The sequence below is a fragment of the Mus pahari genome, chromosome 23 (genome assembly GCF_900095145.1).
Source record: "Mus pahari chromosome 23, PAHARI_EIJ_v1.1, whole genome shotgun sequence".
Lineage (NCBI taxonomy): Eukaryota > Metazoa > Chordata > Mammalia > Rodentia > Muridae > Mus > Mus pahari.
The window spans coordinates 38,413,051-38,439,485 of record NC_034612.1 but is presented as its reverse complement, the minus strand read 5'-3'; the positions used below and the strand labels follow the sequence as shown (position 1 = coordinate 38,439,485).

The 26,435-nt window shown below is 48.0% G+C and overlaps 1 protein-coding gene across 2 annotated transcripts in view; it reads left to right on the top strand.

Annotated features, from left to right (window-relative positions):
* Nucleotides 1–26,435, top strand: part of Slc7a1 (solute carrier family 7 member 1) — an 84,931-nt gene that overhangs the window by 49,276 nt on the left and 9,220 nt on the right. For both annotated transcript variants that reach the window (XM_021186649.2, XM_029533773.1), the window contains exons 2-8: nt 111–200; nt 13,468–13,855; nt 17,986–18,144; nt 20,509–20,665; nt 23,634–23,752; nt 24,332–24,554; nt 25,711–25,850. In XM_021186649.2, the coding sequence (XP_021042308.1) occupies nt 13,486–13,855; nt 17,986–18,144; nt 20,509–20,665; nt 23,634–23,752; nt 24,332–24,554; nt 25,711–25,850 (1,168 nt within the window). In that variant the 5' untranslated portion in view covers nt 111–200; nt 13,468–13,485. The remainder of the gene's footprint in view (nt 1–110; nt 201–13,467; nt 13,856–17,985; nt 18,145–20,508; nt 20,666–23,633; nt 23,753–24,331; nt 24,555–25,710; nt 25,851–26,435) is intronic.

Genomic DNA, 26,435 nt, shown 5'->3' with positions numbered 1-26,435 from the left:
CTGGTCTGCTGCTTGGTTTATCTGCCCAAAATATAAAACCGACAGCCCCGATTTGGAGGCTCTGGTGCCCAGACACAGCTGTGTGACCACCCTCTCTCTCTGCCTTGCAGGAGCCTGAAGCTACTGTGGACTCTGCTGTGGCGTCTTGGCCCCCAGGTGTTGACCCTCCTCAGTGAGAAGGCCCACGAGTCTTACAGCAGGTACTGTACGCCCGTTGGCAGCCCAGTACATTTTTGCATTAGAACGTATCACTCATTTCAACCTCGCCTAACTGATAGCCGTGGCCCTCCGGGCTCTTGGTGGACGTGGTAGGCAAGCGCTCTACCTAAGCCGAGCCTTGTGCTCATTTTAAAATTCTCAATGCTTGTCCTTTTTTTTTTTTAGACTCGACAGTTTTGAACAGAGCATGTGGTGGGGGTGGGGGAGGGGAGAGGTCAAGGCTGGCCTCTTGCTTTTTCTTTTTAAATAAAAGTAGCTCACTTTTAAAAAAGAAGTCTGATTCTTACGTTTGGGTTCTGCATAGGAAAAGGTGTCATGGAGAATATACTTTAAAAAATCTATTCTAGCTGAGTGTGGTGATGCACTTGGGGGGGGGGGCAGAGGCAGGTGGTCTATGTAGCAGGGTCGAAGTATTAAGTCTAGCCTGGTCTACATAGCAAGTTCCAGGACAGCCTGGGCTACCTAGATCCTGTCTTAAAAAAATTTATAAAATAAATAACATTAGTTAATAAAATAAAATATAAATACTTGTGGAAAAATCACTACTCTAGCTGTTGTCTATGAAGTTAAGAAGGGTCACTGGCTGTGGAGAGTTCATTGTTATGGTGTGTTACCATCAGAAAACGTTGAAGGGTAAAGCTTTCAGTATGGAGAGCGAGCAGACGCACAGAGGGTGAAGAGGTGTGTGTGTGTGCGTGTGTGCGCGCGCGCATGTGCAGTGAACGTCACATATTCTTACAGTCATTTATGGCCATTCACAACCTTGGTTCTGTCTTTGCTATATTAAGAAAGGCCACATGATCGGGTTCAGCAGACCACACGCGTCCTTAATCAGAAGGCCCCTTGTGGGAGCCACAGCCTGGGACCTATGTCACGTGTGAGCGACTGTGCAAGCGGCCTTTCAGCAAGGATTAAGAGGGAAGGAGGAAGGGGCCAGGGAGGGCGGATCAGGCTACACACGGTACCTGTTGATGAAGCCCATGCTGTGGCCTCCATGATGTCAGGGGACAGGGATGGAGGTGCAGAATGGCCAGGTGTTCCTTCCCGAAGTCTAGTGAGATTCGACTAGGAGACGGGGAGGGTGTTCTGCCTGGGCCTGAGCCTGGCCAACTCTGGTCTCAGTGCTTACGTAATCAAATGAGAAGCAGCTCATCCAGGAACTGTATCTGCTGGCCCCAGTCACAAGTGTTTCTGCTTCCTTAACGGCCCCCGGTGGTGAGCAGCCTCCTCATTACCCAACAAGAGGGCGTCGACAGCCAGAGGAGCCCTGGGCTTGGGAAATGCTCTGCCAGAGTATAGGGCAGTCATCGTTTGGTCCTCAGTCCCAGGTCCTGAGCAACGCCTCCACTTGGAACTCACAGCTAAAACCAACAGACCAGCTTGCTAACATCCTTTCTTGGGATAAGGGATACAGGCCAGGTGATAGTGTCTGTGGCACATCGCCAGAAGGCCTTCCTGTCTTGGCCAGCCGTGTTTATGTCTCTTACTTCAAATCTAGGACAGGGGACTTCATGGAGTCTGATTGTTACAAAGTATAGCACGGTGGCGGCAGAGGTGTGTGTGTGTGTGTGTGTGTGTGTGTGTGTGTGTGTGTGTCTGGTGGGCCCGTACCAAGGAGTCCCCCGGAGAAATCGCGCACGCTATGCAACAGACCTAATATAAAGGAGGTTTGTTTGGGGGAGGGTCTGGAGGCGAGGTAGAGGCAGACAGAGCCATGAGGGCAGAGAAGGAGGGACAAAAAGGGGGTGGAGAGGGAGGGAGGGAGGGAGGGAGAGAGACAGAGAGAGAGAGAGAGAGAGAGACAGAGACAGAGGCAGAGACAGAGAGACAGAGAAACACAAGAACTGGGGTGATGCCACTACTGGTGGAGGCAGGTAATGGTGGCAGGTGATGACGTAAGCTGTTGCTGGGTCCCTGGGAGGAGCCCAGCAGAATGGCGTAAGCTAACATTGATTCTTCTCCATCCGCAGGGCAGGGCTTGTAGTATACAACAGGCAGTAAGTACTTGTGCCGGTGGTTGGATCTGATCAGTTGCTTGCTTTCTTCTCCCCCATGTAGATAGAAGCACTGTGTGGCCAGGGCAGTGAGTAGCTCATCTTTTGTGGGATCTGAAATCCTACAATGATGATGGCCCATCATGGAGACCTTTTTTTTTTTTTTTTTTTGAGACAGGGCCCTATTATATAGTCCCCGGTGGCCTGCAGCTCCATCCATATGTAGAGCAGGCTGGCCCCAGACTCAAAGGGATCAACTCAACTGTTCCTCTCAACTGTTGGGATTAAAGTTTCGTGCCTCAGTACTTGGCCAGAGACATATTTTTTGATGTTACAATAGGTAGTGTTTTGTTTTGCTTTTTAAATTTCAGTTTTATTTATTTATTTATTTATTTATTTATTTATTTATTTTTGCTAGTGTCATATATATTACATATATATATGTAATATATTGTGACCCATTTCCTCAAGGTGTAGGACTGGGCAGAGCTGCTGGCCAGGAAGGATGAGCCTGCTCAGCCTACGGGGATCTGAGGCTTGTTGTCAAGGGGCCTGTCCCAGCATGGCAGCTTGCTGCGACAAACCAGCGTGGAGGGGGCTACAAACAATACACATCCCTGTATGGCTGACCTCCCTGCAGGGGTGACTCCTAGCTCATCACCCTGCATATTCTCTGGGTTCCAAGGATGCTTCAAGCCATCCAAGTGGGTGTGGTGGACAACCTCTGGCTGTACCAGGGTCTCTGGGCCCATGTGCGTGTGGTGGCTGGAGTACACAGCCTTTCGGGGAGCATGGCGGCTTCAGCTGTTCTTCAGAGCTGAATTATCTTGTTTGGTTGTATAGAAGAACGTGTTGTTCTAGACTCTTGAAGGACTTCCTCTTCGCTGTAGCAAGCAAGGCGACCTTGAAATAGGTTGTCAGGTGACAGTAAGGGGTGGGGGAGAGGGACTCTGGTGGGTCTTGCTTAAGACCTAAGTTGAAATGTCTGGATTCAGCTTTTAGGCGTTCTTTAAAAGGCTAGACGTGTAGCTCAGCAGTGGGCGTGTGTTGAGCACATTCCATCAGTCTCCAGCAACACACACACACACACACACACACACACACATAGCCTTAAAAATTGTAGACAGACCTATGGCCTTCTCAGATGTAGAACAGTCTGTCAGGAAGAAGGAAGCAGGTTCAGCTATTTGGGTCTGAAGCATTTGAGGCACTGGGTCAAGTTCAGATCCCGGGGTGATGTGACCTTATCACATTAGAGTGATTAAAGCAAGCAGTCGACACAGCCACTAACCTAAGATAGAATTCACTGCTTGTGGCCACAGCGCTTTCCCACAGGGCAGCTAGCCTCATTCCTTTAGAATCACTCCAGCGTTCTGGTTGGCTTTCCCCACCTCCACCTGTCTGTCCTCTGGGCTGGTTGGGTCTTTGATCGTACAGATAAACATTCCAATCTCCAAAGACCTTTGTGTAACTGGACATTTTCTTTCTGTTCCTGCCTCCCAAGGTGTCCACCTATTTATATGCATGTTACACAGGAGGAAACCTTGTGGCGGGGACAAATATGACTACTCGTTTTTTAAAGACGAGGGCCTGAATGAATATCTCGGATTATAAGCACTTGTCCTTCTGGAGCGAGCGTCGGAGATTTTGGCCGCCAGCGAACTGTGACTTGGAATAGGAAGACTGACCACAAAATGTGGTATTTCCTGTATAGGGATTGCTTGTGCATGACCTCTTCTGCCTAGATAATACCCATGACAACCAGGGGTGTGGGTTCTGTGTGCCTGTGGGCTCTTTGAAAAGACAAAGACGGAGCGGAACAGACAGCCCAGGCTCTGACATTTGTTTTTGCAAAGCTGCCTTCGCCAATCAGATTAAAATACTGTACAAGAAGGCACCAAGCCGGGCGTGGTGGCGCACACCTTTAATCCCAGCACTCGGGAGGCAGAGGCAGGTGGATTTCTGAGTTCGAGGCCAGCCTGGTCTACAAAGTGAGTTCCAGGACAGCCAGGGCTATACAGAGAAACCCTGTCTCGAAAAACCAAAAAAAAAAAAAAAAAGAAGGCGCCAAAACCCCAGCCACAGAAGTCACCCTTGGCCAGCCTAGACCCCTCTAGATGTGGTTCCTCCCAGCCCTCCTGCTTCTTCTCCTTGGCCTCTGACCAGCAGTGTGGTTTCAACGGTCTGTTGTCCCGTGTGCCAGCCGCAGCTGCGCGTGTATGTGCTGTTTCTTGCCAGTACCTGCTGAAAGTAAACTTCACCATGGTCCTCATAGTATACGTATGCAAAAATGTGTGATTAGAAATGCCTTACCCCCACCCCACCCCTGATTCTCTCCACCTCTCCTGCTCTGCACCCTTTCCCCACATCTAATCTTTAGAATTCATATTGGTTCTTCCAGCATGGGTTAGAGTGAAGCCCCAGAGAAAAATACCTAACATCCCAGCTGGTTTTTTTTTTTTTAAAAAAAAAAAACTCTTGGCTATATTTTTATAAAAACCAATAAAAATGGTTCAGTATTAATAATTCCACATTGTTCAACTTGATTCTATTAAAAAAAATAGACTATTTTACTGAGCCCATCACAGTGGCTAAAACATTTGAAGCTTGTGCAGGCCCTGGGGTATGTGTGCAGTGGGGCCTGGTGTAGGGCACACAAATATTTCTGGGTCAGTTGTAGGTGAATTTGTTTCTTTTCGTCTTTAAGTTTGGAAATTTCCAGACAGACCCGCACAGAGACAGCGGAAAACATAACAAAATCCCATGGACCTAATTACCACCATTTCCTACTGTAGACCCGGGATGGGTTGACCCTGTAGGGAGCCTCTTACCTTCTCTACGCCCCTGTCCTGTTTGTTGGCTTCAATAGAGAGAATTTTCTCCCTCTAATTCAGAGGCATTGTGTGCTCAATATAGGCGGGAAGACAGTAAAAATTCAGGAAATAAAAGAGCCCTATAATCCTCTAAGAGAGGCCATGGTCCCAATCATCCTGCCCTGAAATAATTTAATAATTCCTCCTCCTCCTCCTCCTCCTCCTCCTCTTTTTTCTTTTTTTCTTTGAGACAGGGTTCCTCTGTGTGGCCCTGGCTGACCAGACTGGCCTCAAACTCAGAAATCTGCCTGCCCCCACCTCCTAAGTGCTAGGATTAAAGGCATACGCCACCATTGTCAGGCTGAAAATTCTTTATATACTGTTTTTGATACTTTTACAGATATATAATATTTCCGTCATCATATTTAATCTCTCTGACATGTCTAGAGTTCCCTCTACATATGTTTTCCAAGCCTGCTGTCTGTATGATCTCTAAAACCTTCCTATTACAGCCCTGGGTGGTTCATGCAACTGAAATGACCGACTCTTGCCTCCACCCTCTGGTTTCCGATAGTTCAAAGACAGCAGCAGGGGGTGAATACGGGTGTGTGTGTGTGTGTGTGTGTGTGTGTTACTTTGTGTTAGGAGTGACCAGTTAAGTTTTGCATTCAGGAAGTGGTTATCATTAAATTCGAGTTGATCATCTTGTACTTGTGGATGTCAGATGGAATGACAAAGTGAGTTGTCAGGTGACGGGAGACACATTTGGACAACGTTGTGTCCTTCGAGCCAGGAATGTGAAAAGCTGCACAGGATTACCCTGGCTGCTTGGGATTCTTAAGCTGTCGGAGGGTGAGACCCAGGTCAGTCAGGGTACATGGCCTGACTCTGTTACAGGACACTTAGGTGGCTGGGGTTGTGACAATCATGCTTGAGGCTGTGGATTTGACCCTCAACACACAAAAAACAAACACGATAATACCAAAACAAACAAGCAAACAAACAAAAACCAACCCAAAATTGGGTCCTTTTAGCCCAGTTGGCAGAGAAGACAGCTTTGGATACTAGGTGACTTGAGTTCAGGTCCTGGCCCTGCTTCTTTTGAGTTATGTGAATTGAGCAATCCACCATCCAAGCTCCACCCTTCTCCCCTTGTGAGAGCTCCAACAGTTGCAACTTTCCTGACTTCGGGGATGATTAAGGAGACTGTGCCGGCCTGGCCTGGCTCTGACATCTGTCTCAGCTTTTGCCTAACGGGCCCAGCTCACCGGATTGGTTTTATTCCCCACCCTGGTTCCCTTGTCTGTCCCTCGTTTTCTGTAGCTGCTTTCATTTGTCTACTTTTGAATCATTGGAGTTCGTAGGAATTGCGTGTGTTGATCACCAAGTGGAGGGCTGAGACATTGCTAGAAGTCTGGAAGGTAAGGTGTGGTCCCTGGCTTGGGTGGATGTTGGTGACCAGCCCAAGTTTGTTAAAGGTTCTGTTGACTGGACAAATGAGTGAGCTGGGGATGTGTTAGCTGATTAATTAACCAGGAGTGAAATTAGCTTTTCCACGGATTCCTCTGCCTTATCTTTGGTCGAAGAAGATGTTTCTAGAAGGAGCCAAAGAAGTCAGCATTACATCCCAGGGGAACATGAATGAAGCCTATTTTATGGACACCCCAGTTCCTTGGACCCAGACCAGTTAGCCCTACTCCACTGGGAATGTCCCCGGGAAGCTTGGGAGCCTCCTGTGCCCACTTGTTCATGCCTTTGAAAGATATCTGGGGTGTCCCTGAGAGGATTCATTGTCCTGGTTGGTCCCTTTCCACACTGAGGGTGGGTGGTCTATGATTTGGGTAAGGAACTTTGAAAGAGCATGTGTATGGTAAAGCAGACAGAATCAATGGAGTCTATGGCAAAGCAGGTTCAAAACCCAGTACAAACTTGATGGCTTGCTTTGTAATTAAGATTTAAAAGGAGGGCTGGAGAGATGGCTCAGCAGTTAAGAGCGCCAACTGCTCTTCTGAAGGTTGTGAATTCAAATCCCAGCAACCACATGATGACTCACAACCATCTGTAATGAGATCTGACACCCTCTTCTGAGTTGTCTGAAGACAGGTACAGTGTACTTACATAGAATAAATAAATAAATCTTTAAAAAAAAAGATTTAAAAGGAAAAGAAAGGGGTAAGGCAGAGGAGAAGAAGGATTAGTAAGTTGGCTTATCATCCTGTTTCCCAGTGCTCTATCTATCCCAGGGTCTTACAAGACCTGCACTAGTAAGACAGGGTAGTTTCTGTGTGTGCACGCACACACGCACGTGCCATGTGTGTGCCAGTGCCTGTGCAGCCAGAAGAGGGCATTGGATCTTCACAGGCAAGCTTGGTGTTCCCATGAAGAAGTCTACCACAGCCAGCATTCACTCCCAAACTTATTTGTTTGAGCCTCTGCGAGGTATGTGTAGGGTATGTAGACACTGCTCAATCATATTGGAGCCTTGTGTAACCCTCAGTCCTTAGCCGCTTCCCACACGGTTGAGGGCTGAGGCTCTGTTGGTACCTTTTCCCCTCCACTGCCCATCTAGACTTTGGATTACAGCTTGTGGTGTTACAGAAGTGTCTTCAAAGGTCCAAGTGTTGAAGGTTTATCCCTAGCTGGTGGGTCTTATCATTAATCATCATTACTAAGCCTTTACTTATTCAATGGATCTATCCACTAATGTGTCATAATTCAGTGGCATTCTTGACTTGCAATACTTGGGGGAAACATGAGAACTAGGGAGCATGTTCTTGGCTGTATCTTTGCCTAGGCCCTGTCTTTTGTCTCTCTGGCCATGAGATGAGCCTTTTGGATCTAGCTAGCACATGTGCACGAGACTGTGAGATTCTGCCTCGGGCCTCCAGTCGGTGAAGCCAGCTGATCATGAACGGTAATGTCTGAGCCAAAAGAAATCTTTCTTCCCTCCAGTTGTTTCTCCTGGGTGTTTTGCCACTGGTGGATCCCCTGTGGGTTTTGGAAGTTGTCCAGAGCCATGCCAGGCCCTCAGCTCTGAAGTGTCCTTCCTATAGTTCTCCCACATGACGAGGGTCTTGTCTCAGGATGGATCTCTGGGAGTTCTGCCTTTGGCCCCTCTTGGATCATAAGGAAGATAATGAGGGCTGTGGGCTTTCTGATTGTGTAAAAGGGAGTTGAAGTTAAAGTCACCAAGACCTGGACACCTGCTGGGTGCTATAGTTTGGCGGTCACACTGGCCCTGGGACTTCCTGTGATAGGCTTGAGAGATCCATTCTGGACATTCTGTGAGTGTTAGGAGAGGGCCACGTGTCTTAGAGTCAAGGCTCCAGAGTGAAGTGAAGGGTCTGGATGAGCTTCTTTGAGCCTCTTTTGTGGGTGAGATAGCACGTTCTTGGTTCTTCAGGAAAACTGTGACTCTTAAGCCACAGTTCAGCCACCCTGTGAACCCAACTTTCCTGTCTTGGGACTCCTTACCCTGGTGGAAGTTCTTGGAGTCATTATGCATTTTTTTAAAGCTTTTTTATTTATTGGAATGAATGTATATTCCTGAGTATGTGAGTGCACATGCCCACGGAGGCCAGAAGAGGTTATCAGGTCCTCCGGAACTGGAGTTGCAAATGGTTTTGAACTGCCCTATGGGTGCTGAGAACCAAACCCCAGCCCTCTGGAAAAGCAGCCAGCGCTCGTATCTGCTGAGCCATCTGACAACCCCTGTGTGGTTGTTTTTAATGGGTAAATTGTTCTGTCAAACGTTATTATAAATTATTCATAGGTCTTATTAGATGGGAGGGACTCTTTTTTTCTGCTTCTTTTACTTAGTGACATCCAGAATGAAGTGAAATTTCATTCAGTATACGAGACAGCTTCTTGTATTGGTCAGCGAGGACCTTCTCTACGTTATGGACTGGGTTTTTGTGAATGGAGGTTCTGAGATGCATATTAAATTGCTGACGCTTCTCCTCACACAGCTTCTCCTCCTTGCACAGCTTCTCCTCCTCACTCTGCTTCTCCTCCTCACACCGCTTCTCCTCACACTGCTTCTCCTCCTCACACCGCTTCTCCCCACACCACTTCTCCTCACACTGCTTCTGTCCTCTTATGCTTTATTTCCTTGGGAACATGTCCATTCAGACCGGAAGTGAGTCCACTAGGTCAGTTCTTTGGTCGCCTTGGCCGTGGCCGTGGTGACTCTTCTTACCCTTTCCTTTTTGCCCACTGTGTCACCTTGATCACTGCTGACTGGATCTTGTTCCATTCTGGCCTGGTGCTCTGTGCAGAACTCCGTGGCTTCTCCCACTCTAAATGTCTCCACCCTTAGTTGTATACTGGTCCTGTCTGTTCCCTGATTTTATTTTCTCCTAATTCAAGTTCTTACACCTGGCTGTCTGTCATCTGCAGGGGAAGTGGAAGTGGGTCCTGCTTTGAAATCACTTCCTCCCACTTAATGTCATCAAGTCTGCTGCTCCACAGTGGCCGGTACCCTCGAGTGTTCTTTTTTGGGCCTCCGCTGGCAGGGCCCTGTGTTGTGGGCACCCTGCCCTTCTTTATGAAAACTATGCACCGAGATGCCACAGCCCACCAGGTGCAGGGGTTGGTCACCTCCCGTGTTGTCTCTAGTGACCGTGCTGTGGCTTCTTGAACCCCTTACAAATGCAGACTCTTTGCTGTCCCTACTGCGCTTCACACTGGTCTGTAAGCAGGAGCTGGTCATCAGGGACAGACCTTTCTGAAAACCCAGGAAAGATTCCAGCATGTTAAGGTTTTAAAGAACGGTGTTTGGGACGATGGTGTCTACCAGCCGCTTTCTGGCCCACATCTCCCTCAAGCCATTAAACTGGAGAGACTCGTTGATTAAATCTGAGACTGAAAAAGCCCCGTCATCCAAATTTCCCCAGTTCCCTTAGAGATTCTAAATAGAGAGCTCAAAGAAGGCTTTCTGAACCTCTGACCTATTAGACTAGTTTAATTTTTTAAAATTATTTTTATTTATTTTATTTTCTTGTTTTGTTTTTGTTTATTGTTTGAGACAGGGTTTCTCTGTGTAGCCCTGGCTGCCCTGGAACTCATTCAAGCTGGACTGGAACTCATAAAGATCCTCCTGCCTCTGTCTCCCAAGTGCTGGGATTAAAGGCGTGCACCACCACACCTGAACATTTCTATTTCTTTTAAAGATATATTTCTGTTGTTTTCAGTTTTGTATCACACATGCACACACACACACACACACACACACACAAACAGACAAACAGATACACACACACACACACAGACACACACAGAGGCACACACACACACACACACACACACACACAGAGTGCCCACGGAGGCCAGAGGTTTCAAGCCTCCCAAGCATGGAGTCGTTACAGGCAGTTGTGATTGGCTATACATGGGTAATGGGAATTGAACTCGGGTCCTCTACACAAGCGGTGCGCAGTCTTACTTAACCCCGGAGCCTTTTCTCCCATTCTGTTTTACTTCTGTTTGTGTATGGTGATAGCCTGAATACAGTTTGGAGTTGGAGTTTCTGTGAGAAAGGAACAGATCACTATTCTAAGGCAAGTGGCCTATAAAACTCAGTGAGTTTAGATGTTATGGGGCCGAGACCCTCTGCTTCGAAGAGTCTTATCAATACTTTATCAATACAAATCAGTGGGGACTGTGTACATAATCAGCCTTCCCCACAGGAAACACGGAACCTAGTCCCCAGATCCTGTCTTCTACACCTGGTGGCTTCAGTCTCAGGAAGTCAGCCTCCACTTACTGCTGGGATGGGTAGATTCATTTTGGACAGAGAAACATCATCATTTGTATAGCTGCTGGTTGAAAGTCTCGTTTGGAGTCCTGGCCTGAGTGGAAGAGGTGGAAACTATAGAAACCACAGAGGGCACCTTTCTGAGAGTTTTAAAATACATCTGCAGAGATGCATGGGGTATTTTCTTAGAATAAACCCTGGGTGTCATGAATGAATGTCACATTTCCTGTCACCCCACGAAGCGGAAATGGACACCCGACTGAGACATGATCCCATGAGGAGCTCACAGCACCTGGCAGCACTTCCATTCCAGTGCCTTGGTCCCAGCTTTGCCCCCCTCACTTCACTGTCACCGAGGGCTACGCCAGTGACAGAGAGTCTCTTTATTTGTGCCTGTGTTTGGGGGGAATGTGAGCCGCAACCCTGAGGCTACACTGCCTTGTCCTCTTCATATGATGCCTGCAAACCAAGATCTCCTGCCTATATTTGTACTTCATGACCTTTGGTCTGAAGAGGGCGTTGAAGCCCCTTCAACATCTAGGAGTTGTTCTTGGAGTGGGTATTATTCATTGGCGTCCTGTCCATGCTGGTGGTGACACAGGTATGTCTGTCCCTAAGTATTCTGCACCCAGGCATAGCCAAGAGAGCCATTTTGTCCTATCCTGAGGTCTTGGAGTCCACTTTTTTTCAGAAATCTATTCCTTGGCTGTGGCTCTCAAGAGTGTGACTATGTAGAGAAGTTACTGTGCTTTTTAAAACATGCCGGGGCTGGACAGGGCAAGTACTTTAGCTCTGCGTCCCATTCTTGGGCCTGCAACTTTTTTTTTTTTTTTTTTTTTTTAATAAAAAGAACATTCTCGCTGGAGAGATGGCTTAGTGGTTAAGAGCACTGACTGCTCTTCCAGACTGGCTAAGCCTTCTCTGTGAAGAACATCTTTTTTTTTTTTTTGGTTTTTTGAGACAGGGTTTCTCTGTATAGTCCTGGCTGTCCTGGAACTCACTTTGTAGACCAGGCTGGTCTCGAACTCAGAAATCCGCCTGCCTCTGACTCCCGAGTGCTGGGATTAAAGGCATGCACCACCACGCCTGGCCTGTGAAGAACATCTTAACCCGAGTACCTGTTTACCGTTGTTTTGGTCCATGTGCCCCTGGTGTCCAGCAGTAGCAGGCCTCTGTACATCCTGCTTCTCCTGGCCACCCAGAGCCTTGCCCTAACACGCAGGAAGCTTTCTACTTCCCAGGCACACTGCCTGCTTTGCAAAAACACTCCAACATCTGCACCTGGCTTTGTCCCTCCTTTGTACAGTGTAAGACACTGGAAAGCCGTTACATGCTCTTCCTGGGATCTTCAAACTCTGAGGTTCTGGGACTTTCTCAGTGACAGGTCCGTGCTTCTCATTTCCGTGAGATTCCGCCCCCCGCCCCCAGCTTGGTGTGTGTGTGTGGGGGGGGAGGGCAACACTTCCTTCCCACCTGCAGGGCTGTCAGGATTCCAGAAGAGGAGAAGGGCAGAGTGTTGTGACCTTGTTTGACCTTGATCATGGCTGTTGTGAGCTTCTAGTTCGAGTCTGTGTGGAACGACAGGGGGATTCCCAGTTCTCATGAACGTTTGCTCGGATCTTGATAATACCATTTTCTATAGGGCCGGAAGATAACACACAGGAAGAAAGGTCCACAGTTTCTTAGTGACCGGGGGTGGGGAGTGGGGGGCGGCAGTGACGGAAGGCCCAGGGGAGGGGTGGGGACAGAGACCTGACAGTATTACCATGTTTTTGGGTAGCTAGGAATAGACTTTTTCAGGTCTGTGACTATTTTCCAGGCCAGGACTATTTCGTTTATCAGTGACTTCATTGCTGGTCTAAGTTAGGTCGATATAGATGAACCACTGAGTGGTTATAGCCCAAAGTCATTCTGGTGGTCTCTGACTACATGCACTGGCTGTTGTTGACCTACACTCTTCATCTGAGAACAGCTTTATATTTAGAAGAATGGTGAGGATAGTTGAGAGACCCCTTGTAAATCCCTGTGCCTGGTTTCTTCTCTTATATGTATTTATTTATTCTAAGGCTGGATCTCATGGTCTAGAGCGGTGGTTCTCAACCTTCCCAATGCTGCGACCCTTTAATACAGTTCCTCATGGTGCGGCGACCCCCAACCATGAAATTATTTCATTTCAACTACATAACTGTAATTTTGCTAGTGTTCTAAATATAATGTAAATATCTGATGTGCAGGATGTCTGACACGTGACCTGCAAAGGGGCCGTGACCCCACAGGTTGAGAACTGCTGGGCTAGAGCATAGGCTTAGGTGTTTTAATAATCATAATACCGTTTGGTTTGCACTTCATCCTGTGTCTCCTGATAAGTCACAGCTGAGGTTGGGAACAGTGTCTCTCACTGTGTTCCAGGTACCTAGCTATCAGTTGTACCCATAGGCCGTTTAGAGCCAAGAACTTAAATGAATGTGGAAACGAGATCCTGGCAGGGCAGCTCTGCGTCTCTTTCTGTATGTCCTGGAGAGCCCCAAGACAGGGGAGCCTGATGGTTGCTGCTGGATGCTAAACTGAAATATTTTAGCAGTAGATGAATTTATAAAGGGTCTCATCCCCGTGTTTAAATCCTGTGACAAAGTGAGGATTGTAGGAGAAATGTGGCAGTGACTGAACACTTCTTTCTCTTTTCTGGCAGATTTTTTTGCTCAGCACAATGGGCTGCAAAAACCTGCTCGGCCTGGGCCAGCAGATGCTGCGCCGGAAGGTGGTGGACTGCAGCCGGGAGGAGAGCCGGCTGTCCCGCTGCCTCAACACCTATGACCTGGTAGCCCTTGGGGTGGGCAGCACCTTGGGCGCTGGTGTCTACGTCCTAGCCGGTGCCGTGGCCCGTGAAAATGCTGGCCCAGCCATCGTCATCTCCTTCCTGATCGCCGCTCTTGCCTCCGTGCTTGCCGGCCTGTGCTACGGCGAGTTTGGGGCCCGTGTCCCTAAGACGGGCTCAGCCTACCTCTACAGCTACGTGACGGTGGGGGAGCTCTGGGCCTTCATCACCGGCTGGAACCTGATTCTCTCCTACATCATCGGTAAGTCCTGTGGTCCTCTCCAGCCTGCAGTCTTTGTCCTCTGACGCATTTGTTAGGGACACCCTGCTCTCTTCTCCCCAAAGACTGGTTTAGTCACCATCTTAAGGGCCCTCCTAGCCTGACCACTCTTGCGGTCTCACTTTTCAGTTATTAAGCTGCCTCTAGGAGTCCCTGTTGTGACTTTTCTCATCTTGTATCTATTTCGTTTGCTCTCTATTGCCGCGATAAACACCAAGACTAAAAGCAACTTGGGGAGGAGAGGGTTTATTTCAGCTTACAGGTTACATTCCACCAGGGAGGGAAGCCAGGGTGGGAACCGGAGGGAGGAACTGGCAGAGCACTTCTTACTGGCTTTCTCTCCTGGCTTACTGAGCCTGCTTTCTTATGTAACCAGGACTACCAACACAGGGGAGGCTGGTACTACAGTCAGCTCAGTCTTCCCACATCAACCATTCATCAAGAAGATGCCCCCCCCCACTCGCCTGCCGGCCATTCTGGTAGAGATGATCCTTTGGTTAATGGTCCCTCCTCCCAGATGACTCCATCTTAGATGAAGTTGAGAAAAAGTTAGCCAGTGTGTGGCTCCTGTGACAAGGACCAAGCCAGGCCAACTGGGACCATTCTTGTTAACTCAATGGATACATGGGTATTAGGATAATACTAATTTTAAAAAAAAATAGTTTTATTTCTGTTAGTATGTTCCCACCTTGACTTAGTTAGGGTTTACTGCTGTGAACAGACACCATGGCCAAGGCAACTTTTATAAGGACAACATTTAGTTGGGGCTGGCTTACAGGTTCAGTCATCAAGGTGGGAGCATGGCTGTGTCCAGGCAGGCATGGTGCAGGAGAGCTAAGAGTTCTACATCATCTGAAGGATGCTAGGAGAAGACTAACTCCCAGGAAGCTAGAATGAGGGTCTTAAAAGCCCACACCCACTGTGACACACCTACTCCAACAATGCCACACCTCCTAATAGCGCCACTCCCTATGCTAAGCATATACAAACCATCACACATGGTAGATAGCATGGTAGATAGCACTCCAGGAAACACAGAAAAGCACAAAGGGAGGAGAAACACCCAACCTGATAACCACCAAAAATAGTATTTTCTGAATTTTGGACTAGCCATTTTACTGGAGATGTGTAACATTGTCTGAATAGTAAGGGATGTCCCATGTTAACAGGGTTGGGTAGAGCCAGGCGTGGTGGCGCACGCCTTTAATCCTAGCACTCGGGAGGCAGAGGCAGACAGATTTCTGAGTTCGAGGCCAGCCTGGTCTACAGAGTGAGTTCCAGGACAGCCAGGGCTACACAGAGAAACCCTGTCTCGAAAAACAAAAACAAACAAACAAACAAACAAACAAAAAACAGGGTTGGGTAGAGATGCAGGGGGATTGAGCTCAGGGCTCTACATAATGTCCTTCCACTGAGTCATACTCTCAACCCGAGTATATAGATTTTTAATCTTTTTATAATCCAAAATATCATAATGGCTTCTCCATGATAATATTGCTACTGACTGTCGCCGCATATATAGGTTTATAAATTCAGGATAACAACTGCATGTCCTTGCTGCACGTTGGGATCACATCTGCTGTCTTCCTAAATAATTACTTTGTGTAATTATAGGCCAGAGCCACACTTTCTTCCCCCTGAAACTACTTCCGAGGCAGAACGTCTTGGTCAAAAATTCCTGCCCGTTTTAAAACCATCGTTCACTCTGGTCCTCCCCCCCTCCCCCTTTTCTTCACGCACTTCACTGACTGAATACAGCATTCTACACAACCACCCATTGACATCTAAGGAACCGCGGACATGGTCCTGTGAGCCACCTTCAGGAACCTCCCGGTGCTGTCAGCCTTGTGCCTGTGTGGAGGACGTGTAGTCACCTCCTCAGGCTTTAGGCAGAGACAGAGACCGGATGCTCAGGGGTCCAGTAGGTAGGCGGCCTCTCTCTCTCAGCGGCCATGGCGTCTGGGAGTCCACAGAGCTTGTTCTAATGGTTCTAATGTAAAATTCATAACAATCTTTCCTTCCTGCAGACTTGTGACCACAGATGACTTCTCAGTGGGGATGTAGCTTTTGTAAATGGGCTGTTACGTCGCCAATGGGTTTACCTAGGCGTAAAATACAGTGAGCTTGAACTGTTGGCAGCTGTTAGACCAACAAAATAATAGTCTGTCCCGGAGTGCTGCGTGCCTGGGTAAGCAGCATGAAATCGATCTGGAAACCTACACTCGGCCCTCGCTACCGAGGGAGGAGAGCTTTTCAGTTTTAAGCATATGTCTATGTTTGGGGGTGGCCTTGAAGAAAGGCTGGGGTATCCAGCAGGGTGGGGTTTGGAACGTCACTGCAGCAAGCTGGCTTCTTGAAGCATGCAGGACAGGCAGGCAGGCAGGCGGGCCATTTTTCTTCATTAGGCTCGTGGCCTTCCTGGACAGAATTTCTAATAGCTGGATGAAAAATGAGGTGAAATGTCTAAGTTGTCGGGAAAACACTTAGCATGAGAGTAAATAATGAAATTGAATCCTTGTGTGGGTCCCTCTGACGTTCTGTGGAGAATTCAGACAAACAGCACTGGAGAGGCAGCCGGTGTCTTCAGAACAAAAGGAGAAAGGGAGGGCGAGGGCGAGGGCGAGGGCAGCCAGTCTTGCCAGTGGTTGTTGGCGAACAGCCCCATCTTGTGTTCTGTGCAACTGGGGAACTTGGGATTGGTGCAAGGAGGTGAGGCGGGGCCTTCACTGTGGACCTGCACTCTGGGGGTGCCATGGCTTCTGGGTTCAGGTACAAAGTGGCAAGCTGACTGATCAGGGTTGACCTGAACAGGGTTTGGCTCTGAGATGGGGTTGCCAGGGGTTTGTGGGAGAGTGGGACTTCCCCAAGCAGTGCTTCCCAGGTCATTAGTTACCCATCTCAGCAATGTGTTCTGAAGTCAGCGTCCCGACTTGTCCTAATGAGTAGATCTGACTAAAGGCGTCAGCAGGCATCAGTTCATAAGAGCAGGTATTTATATGTAAGTTTGTATTGTGATAACACACAATGCATGTGTGTATGTGTCTGTGGACATGTATGCTCAGCTCAAGTGTGTGTGTGTGGACATGTATGCTCACATGTGTGCGTGAACATGTATGCTCATGTGTGTGTGGACATGTATGCTCACACGTGTGTGTGTCTGTGGACATGTATGCTCACATGTGTGCGTGAACATGTATGCTCATATGTGTGTGGACATGTATGCTCACACGTGTGTGTGTCTGTGGACATGTATGCTCACACATGTATGGTGTGTGTGGACATGTATACCCACACGTGTATGTGTGTTTTGTGTGTGTGTGGACATGTATGCTCACACGTGTGTGTTGTAAGCGCATATCCAGATGCTTCTGAAACGTCTCAGAATCACATACTAATAAACACCTCGTAAGACAAAATCTCAAAATGATGGGGTGGTGCACGCCTGCGATCTCAGTCCTTGGAAAGCAAAGACAAGAGGGTGGCAAGTTCGAGGCCGGGCCAGGCTGTATGCCAAGTCCTCAGCTCAGAAAACCTACACCCGATCCCCCTCCGCGCCTGAAAATACAAAAACAATTAAAATACGGTCAGGTCGGTCCAAAGTGCAGGCGATCTACCACAACCTCAAATGCCCTAGCCCGGGAGCAGAGCAGAGTCTCCCCCCATGGTCAGGGGCTGGGCTGACTAGTTGTCGAAGCTCCCCAGCATCGCTGAATGTTTGTCCTGAAAAGATAAAAATTCGAAGCGCAGTTTCTGCTGAGTGTATATTGCTATTGCTGTTGACACAGAGTTGAAAAATTGAAGATTTTTCAATTTGTGGTCAATATTTACTCTTCTATACCAGTGTAAGATACACACACATACACGCACACACACACCTCCGAAGCACATACTATAGATCTTGGCTATGGATAAGATATACTTCTTTCCAAGTTCTAGCAGCCCGAGAGAACCCTCGCTTCACCCCATCCACTGTCCAGCCGCCCCTTCTGTTCATAGCTGACTGTGGTTCAGCTGCCGCCGCCCGTGACCTTATGTGGCTGCTATGACATCCAGCGGGGACTGTCTGTTAACTGGCGCTCTCTGATGGTCACTCACTGCGTGTTTTGTGGCAGGTACTTCCAGCGTGGCAAGAGCCTGGAGTGCGACCTTTGACGAGCTGATAGGCAAACCCATCGGAGAGTTCTCACGGCAGCACATGGCCCTGAATGCTCCTGGGGTGCTGGCCCAGACCCCGGACATATTTGCTGTGATTATAATTATCATCTTAACAGGTAAAGCCCAGTTTTGACAGAAACGCTGGGTTGGGGCAATGGGTAAAAGTCCTGTCGGGAGGTTACATTGTTTCTTAACATTTATCCATTTGTTTGTTTGTTTACTGGTGGTGGGTGGAGCCCAGAGCCTCACTGTGCCTGGCCAGTGCTTTTACTGCCAAGCAAATCCCTAGCCGCTCTTGCTTTCTGGCCTCTTTGGTGTCCCCCCCCCCCATTTCTTTGGTTTATTTTATAAATATATAGACAAGTTTATTTTCTCCCTGTCCCAGTGGTTGCTTCCAGATCATTCCAGGCTTGGCTTGTATAATAGCTGCTGAGGTCTGTGATACTTGGTTAATAGAGAGAGCCTCAGACGTCAGGATATCGCCTCTTCCTGGAGTGGTTTTGTAGCACTGAACACCTTTTGTCCTTTAGACTCGGTGGATGGACATTCGGGTAGGAACCTAGAGGTTTGTCTGCCAGGAAACTGTGGAGCAGTAAGCCCCCCTCTAGAAAAGGACTGTATATCTCAGGCATTGTGGGTGGTTTTACTTACACTTCATAGCCATGGAAACACTCTTTCAATACATATACATAAATAACAGAATTTGGAAATCCCAGATACTTCAGGGCACAGCCAATAGTAGCTTCTCATTAGCGACATTCGTCTGTGTGTCCGACGCTCAGGCGGGCATCTTTCTCCATAGAACATTTACCAGACACACATAAAGCTTCAACACAGGTAGTTCTCACCAAACATTAGAAGCCAGGAAGTCTTGGATGAACCTTGACAACCGCACACCCCTGTTTCTGTGTAATTGAAGTCAACCCACCAGGACCAGACTTGGCAGTATTTTTGGTCCCGCTAGCAGAAACCTGTATCAAGAAATAAGTTCATATAACTGTGGTTTGATTTTTATTTTCTTAAACATGAACAGAAGGGACAGTAAAGAAAACCATGCTTTGTAGCTTAGTGGAATCTTGCTCTCTGGTTAATTATTCAGTATCTCATAATTTACCTCATATAAACAGTGTTTGTATTTATAGATATGTAGAAGACCATATTCTCCAGCTATACTGGTTCCTGGGTGACACTGGGCCCCCTTTCAGGTCCATCATGATTTAGCCACATGTTAACATTCTTTCCATCACTGTGACAAATGCCTGGACTCACGTGGTATCAAGAAAAACAGGTTTATTTAGGCTTACAGTATTTGAGGCTTTCTGCCCTGTTACTTTGGGCCTGTGGGCTGGCAGAATATTGTGATGGAAACATGGGTCTGAGCCATTCATTCATGGCTGGAAAGAGAAAGAAAAGAAAGGGTCCAGTCCTGGGCTACAGTTCCTTTCTTTTTTTTTTTTTTAAAGATTTACTTATTTATTATATGTAAGTACACTGTAGCTGTCTTCAGACACTCCAGAAGAGGGCGTCAGATCTTGTTACAGATGGTTATGAGCCACCATGTGGTTGCTGGGATTTGAACTCCAGACCTTCAGAAGAACAGTCAGGTACTCTTACCCACTGAGCCATCTCACCAGCCCTACAGTTCCTTTCAAGAGCAGCCCCAGTGACCTATAACCACCTGAATGCACTCGACCTCCCTATAGTACCACCTAGTGGAATAAACCTTTACTACATGAATGCCACCCCAGCCCTCTCCGTGTGTGTGTGTGTGTGTGTGTGTGTGTGTGTGTGTGTGTGTGTGTGTGTGTGTCCAGACTGGGAGGATGACTTTTGGGGTTCCTATTCCTTGTCACTTGATCTGGTTTTTTTGTTTTTGTTTTTGTTTTTTTTTAATGTGAGTTTATGAGCTAGAATTAGTCAAACTTAGATACACTCTTATACATACTAAGTTTGAAGAGGCACCGTGTATGCTAGCATTTTCCAGAACACTAATAATTGTTCCTAACAGCATGACCAATATCTCCCAAGTAAACCTGCCTCATTCCCTCGCCTAAAACTTCCCAGCCTACCATGAAGCTGAGAGCCATGTGCCGTGTCCACAGAGAGAATCATCTCTTTTTAACTTCCTTGTAATATCTCCCCACTGCTTGGTGTGTGGACCAAGACTCTGGGCATCCTCAACCAAGGGGATGCTCCTTGTGGAAAACTTACTGCCACGGTCCAGACTTCAGTGCACCACGGTGGCACCTCTGATCCCTAGGAATCCAGAATGAGCTCCCCCACTGTCTGTGGCTGCCTTGATCTTTGCTCTAGAGGCACAGTCGGTTCAGCCATGTTTCCTGAGGCTCACAGAGAACTTGGGGTTCCCATGCCCATTGATTTCTCTCTCCCCTCCACCTTTTTGCCCCCTGTCTCTGAATGAACTAAACTGTTAAGTGGCTGACCCATCTACATGGTTTTCTGTTTGTGCCTTTTCTCAGGACTGTTAACTCTTGGCGTGAAGGAGTCAGCCATGGTGAACAAAATCTTCACCTGCATCAATGTCCTGGTCTTGTGCTTCATCATGGTATCGGGATTCGTGAAAGGCTCCATTAAAAACTGGCAGCTTACGGAGAAGAATTTCTCCTGTAACAACAAGTGAGTTTATTGTGTGTGTCCCGTCGGTGTGTGGCGGTTACCTGTATTGGCTCTTTTTAGCTCACAGATAGGTACTGGGTGATACTGTTCATAGGATAACACATAGCTTTAAATATTACATGCTTTTAATTTATTTTGTAAAGGTGCCTTGTTTTGCTCCCCTCTCTCCCCAGTGAAGTAACTAGAGTTTTTCTTTTTAAAACTAATTGGTTAATGCATTTACTTACCGTGTAGACCTGGCTGGCCTCTCATTCATAGATATCCACCTGCCTTTGTGCACAACGACATTCTCCTGCAGCGTCTTCAATGTGTTCTAATGATTTAGGAAACAAAGGCAAATCGTTGCAATGTCATTTTAATCTTCTTGGTCAGATTTTCAGGTGAATCTTGACGTCCCAGGACACACGATGCCCGTGGTCTGTGAGTCTATGCTCATTAAGGCTAATGCTTGAGTCCCCGTGAGGCAGGGACCTCTGTAAGACACCGTGGCTTTTTAATGGTGGCAGCTGGCCACTTTGGAATCTCAGGTGTCTTCCTTTTGTTCTGTCCTGCCTGATGAGAACTTTCGTTGGCCTCTTGTCTGGTTAGTGCTGGACTGGGTGTGGGGGCAATAGAATAAGGTACAGGGTATGCCCAGGATGTCTGAAGATTGGCCTGGAACACCTCTTCCACATATCTGCCCTGACTTGACCACACCCCTCCGCCTCCATCTTCATTCCTTTTACCAGAGCCCATCGAGTAGCCACGTGTATGTACCTACAAGGGAAGTCCTAGGCTAGGGATCTGGGCAAGGCAGTCACCCAAATCACATTTGTCATTGGCGACAGACCAGATGCCAAGCCTGTCCTATCGCTACAGTGGAAATGGGAAGATGCTGAATTAGATACATAAAACTTCGCTGATACTACTGTCCTAGAATTATCAGTTCAAATAAAAGTATCATTTCCCTTCCTAAAGTGGACTATGGAGAAATAAGGACTCTTACTGGCTCTCTCAAACGTTCTGGAGTTAGGTATATTTATGCCAAATGCATTAGTCCCCATGAGTTTAAGGTGGAACGGAGCCAACTTCAAGTACGTTTTGAAGTCCACAGTAGGCTTTGGAGACTCTAGAGAACACATTTTCATTGGTTGCTATTTACAGGCAGGAGTGAAACACAGAGGCCGCTCTTGTTTCCTGGTGGTCAGCTGAGATTTAATTTTGTTATTGCCAATTGCTTGGGCCAGCAACAGTAATTCCCTAGTCATCCCCACACTGGCTGTCATAAGGGACAGTTTATACAGCACTGGTCTCCTAGACAAGGTGACATTTGTTGCCCAAGTGGAGCCTTTTAAGTCTGAAGACCAGAGACACTTTTACTGGGCCACAGGGGAATCTGCCACTTTAGGAGCCAAGTTCTGCCGGCCTGGAGCCTTTTTGTTTTATTCAGGTCTATAAGTGGCCTTGTTTTACTTATTCATTTCCCTTTTCCTAGCTAGAGATTTCTATTTCTCCCCATAGCCCTATGTACATATGTATGATGTCGCTTGTCCTCTTGTTCACTTGTCCTCTTGTCCACACTTCCCTCCCCAACCCCATCCATCACGTGGAGGACCTCTGGTCCCCATGCTAGGGATGTCCTTATTCCTTCTCTGTGGCTATGGCAACACACTGACAAGGAAAGGATTCGTTTGGTTTATACTCCAGGTCACAGTTCATCATTGGTGGAAGTCAGGGCAGGAACCTTAAGCCTGACAGCACATGTCAGGGAGGGGAGGTCTGGGGAGAAGTGGGGCAGGGTCTCTGTGGACTGTTTTATCCTTGCTCTTGGGTGCTGCACCCACTCCACCGGTTGGAGAAGGCTGTGTGAGCCCCTTGTCAGAATCAGAGTGTCCGTCGTCAGCAAGGCATCCAAGCTTTTGTTTCTGATCATTTATCTGCACCATCCATGTAATGAGCTCCATCTTCTCCACCTTCATTTAATAACTGGACTTTGCTTGTCTTTTTTTTTTAAAGATTTTATTTATTTATTTTATGTATGTGAGTACACTGTAGCTGTACAGGTGGTTGTGAGCCTTCATGTGGTTGTTGGGGATTGAATTTTTAAGACCTCTGCTCGCCGGGTGTGGTGGCACATGCCTTTAATCCCAGCACTCGGGAGGCAGAGGCAGGCGGATTTCTGAGTTCGAGGCCAGCCTGGTCTACAGAGTGAGTTCCAGGACAGCCAGGGCTATACCGAGAAACCCTGTCTCGAAAAATCTACTTGCTCAGGCCCAAAGATTTATTTATTTATTATAATTAAGTACACTGTAGCTGTCTTCAGACGCGTCAGAAGAGGGTGTCAGATCTCATTACGGGTGGTTGTGAGCTACCATGTGGTTGCTGGGATTTGAACTCAGGACCTTTGGAAGAGCAGTCAGTGATCTTACCAGCTGAGCCACCTTGCCAGCCCTACCTTGCTCATCTTTGTAAGCCCAGGCTCTCACTCCGCAGGGGCTGCCACCCAGTGTTTCTTCAAAGCAAACCTTTGGTGGCAACACCCCCACTTTTGCAAACAGCCATATCCCCCCTCCTATATAGGGGTACTTAAGGGATCTAGCGGTTGACTATAAACAATCTGCCTCTGTAATGCCTGAACTTGTTTAGGAATTCCTGGTTTTAGACTTAAGCTCCTGGTACACGCACGACCTGGGGAGGAGGGTGAGAAAAGGCCCTTCCCACCTGGGCCCTGTGTCCCTCAGACTCCTTCCTCTCCCTACCATTCTCTACATAGAAAATACTTCCAGAAGGGCTAATTGTGAGTGCTACTGGGGCTCCAGGCCCTGGAGCAGAGAAGCCTGCCACCCACTGAGTGTCCTCACTGGAAGACTAGGGACATTGGCCAGAGAGACTGAAGTGCTGTCCTTCTCTTCAGAGCTGTGCTGTCTCCAAAAATGGAAGTATGCAGCAGGTGTTCTAATCCTTGCTGGTTTGTTTCTGTTTCTCCTAGCGACACAAACGTGAAATATGGTGACGGAGGGTTCATGCCCTTTGGATTCTCTGGTGTCCTGTCAGGGGCAGCGACCTGCTTTTATGCCTTCGTGGGCTTTGACTGCATCGCCACCACAGGTCCGTGGACTCTCACACCCGTGGGGCTCTGCTCCTTTGCCACCACCTCTAGTGATGCCTTCTCCCCTTGGCACAGGCCACTTGCCTCTCTGGGTCTGTGGCAGTAACTGCAGAGATTTGTTACTTCCTGCTGATCGCTTCTCACCTCCCCACACCCCCCAGGAGCAGTGCCTGGCAGGAAATTACATCATTAACATAACGAAGGCTCTGCCGCTAGACTGGGACAATGACAGTGTGGCTGTCGCCTGATTTCATATCTGCACGCGCAGGCCTCTGTAATAACAACAGCCGGGCAGGTTGGATAGGTCAGGCTCCCTTAAGCCTCTCAGCCAAAAGAAACAAGACTCTCCCTTAGCTGAACCGCCACAGGGAGGTCGCCACAGGAAGGTCGGGACACCCTCCCGGGCTGTGGTTATGCAGTGGGCGTTACTGAGGGCCCTGCTCTGTCACGGGAGGGCCGAAGACCCCGGTTCCTGCGGGCTGAGCCCCGTGGGGCGTGGTTTAGCGCGATCGCTTGTTCAGAGGAGGTGATGCTGCTCCTCCCCTTTCCCTCATTGGCTGACACCCTGTTGCTTCTAGGGGAAGAAGTCAAGAACCCCCAGAAGGCCATTCCTGTGGGCATCGTGGTGTCCCTCCTCATTTGCTTCATAGCGTACTTTGGCGTATCCGCCGCTCTCACACTCATGATGCCTTACTTCTGCCTGGACGTCGACAGCCCGCTGCCTGGTGCCTTCAAGCACAGGGGCTGGGAAGAAGCTAAGTACGCAGTGGCCATTGGCTCTCTCTGTGCACTTTCCACCAGGTGAGATCAGCTTTCCGAGGGCTCCCAACCCCAGCACCCCAACGCCAATGGTCTGTCTCATTGTGTTTTAGCCCAGTGGAATGTTAGACAGCTGTGTTGTGTTATAAAACATGCTCCCTTTTATCCATGGGGAGCTACACTGGATGCCTGAAACAACAGATCATTCCAAACTCTACACACACACACACACACACACACACACACACACACACACACACACACACACGTTTAATGTATAACATTTGGCACAGTAAGATTGACACCAATAACTAGGTACAATGGAGGCACTATTATGTACTGACATTTTAAAGATTTTATTTATTTTATGTTTATAGGTGATCTATCTGCATGTACACCTGCATGCCAGAAGAGGGCATCAGATCCCAGTGTAGATGGTTGTGAGTCACCATGTGGTTGCTGGGGATCAGGACCTCTGGAAGAGCAGTCAGTGCTCTTAACTGCTGAGCCATCTCTCCAGCCCATGTTCTGACCATTTTAAAAAGTAGAATGATCAATTGCTTATTTCCGGAATTTTCCATCTAATATTTTCATACTGTAGTTGACATGGCTTACAAACTACGGAATGTGGAAGTGGGTAAGGGAGACCACCACAGTGCTGAAGAACTGGAGCCGATGTCTGTTCATGATACTTGGCAAGGAACTGGTTTTCTGTTCCTGACGTTGGCCTCTGAACCAGGCCCCCACTTTGACCTCTGTATTTTGGCCTTTAGTTTGGCTGTAAGGCAGTAGTTCCTTTGCATAAAGGAGTGGGTGCCTTTTAATGAGACACATACCCCCCCACCCCACCCCCACGCCCTGTGCTTCCCTGCCAGCTTGTGTAAACAGGAACCATTTGCTAGCAATCAGCCTCAGCTAGGAATATTTGCAGACACAAATGTGAAATCCCCCTTACTGAGGTTGCTCCTGGATCGCATCTCTTGTGTCAGGGGCCCCTGTTCTTACCGTTGGTCTTAGCCCTGTACTGTTAAACTTTGTGAAGTGCTGAGCCTTGTAGCTCCAGGTGCCAGGCAGTATAGAGGGGAGTGGATCTTGGTGAGAGCAGACGCCCTTCCTTGGACGTGGCCGTGCATGGGTCCGCTGAGGCCTTGTCTGCCAGTGACCTTGTCTTTTCTTGTTTTGCCTTCCTCTCACCCAGTCTCCTAGGCTCCATGTTTCCCATGCCCCGAGTTATCTATGCCATGGCTGAAGATGGACTACTGTTTAAATTTTTGGCTAAAATCAACGAGAGGACCAAAACACCAGTAATCGCCACCGTGACCTCAGGCGCCATTGCTGGTAAGTGTGCACTTACCATTACTCAGGCTGTTACTAAATCAGTACAAGGAGGGGAGCGGATCTCAAATGTGAACCGTGAAAAGCTGCAGCCCGTCTGTTAGACCTTTATCAGACTGCTGCTGTTTACATTTAGAACTGGGCTCATTAAACGATAACCGTGTCCATTTTTTTCAAAGAAGATTTAGTTTATGTGTATGGATGTTTGGCCCTGTGTGTGTGTGTGTGTGTGTGTGTGTGTGTGTGTGTGTGTGTGTGTGCGTCAAGTGTGTGCCTGATACCTATGGAGCCAGAAGAGGGAGCCAGGTTTCCCAAAACTAGAGTTACAGATGGTTGTGAGCCAACAACACGTGGCTGTTGGTAACCAAGCTCAAGTCCCCCGCAAGAACAGCCAATGCTCTTAACTGCTGAGCCATCTCTCCAGTTTTAGATACCTATATTTTGATAAAAGACAGATTTACAGAGGGTAAGATGCAATTATTCTTGTTTTTTTTTTTTTTTGGTTTTTCAAGACAGGGTTTCTCTGTGTAGCCCTGGCTGTCCTGGAACTCACTTTGTAGACCAGGCTGGCCTCGAACTCAGAAATCC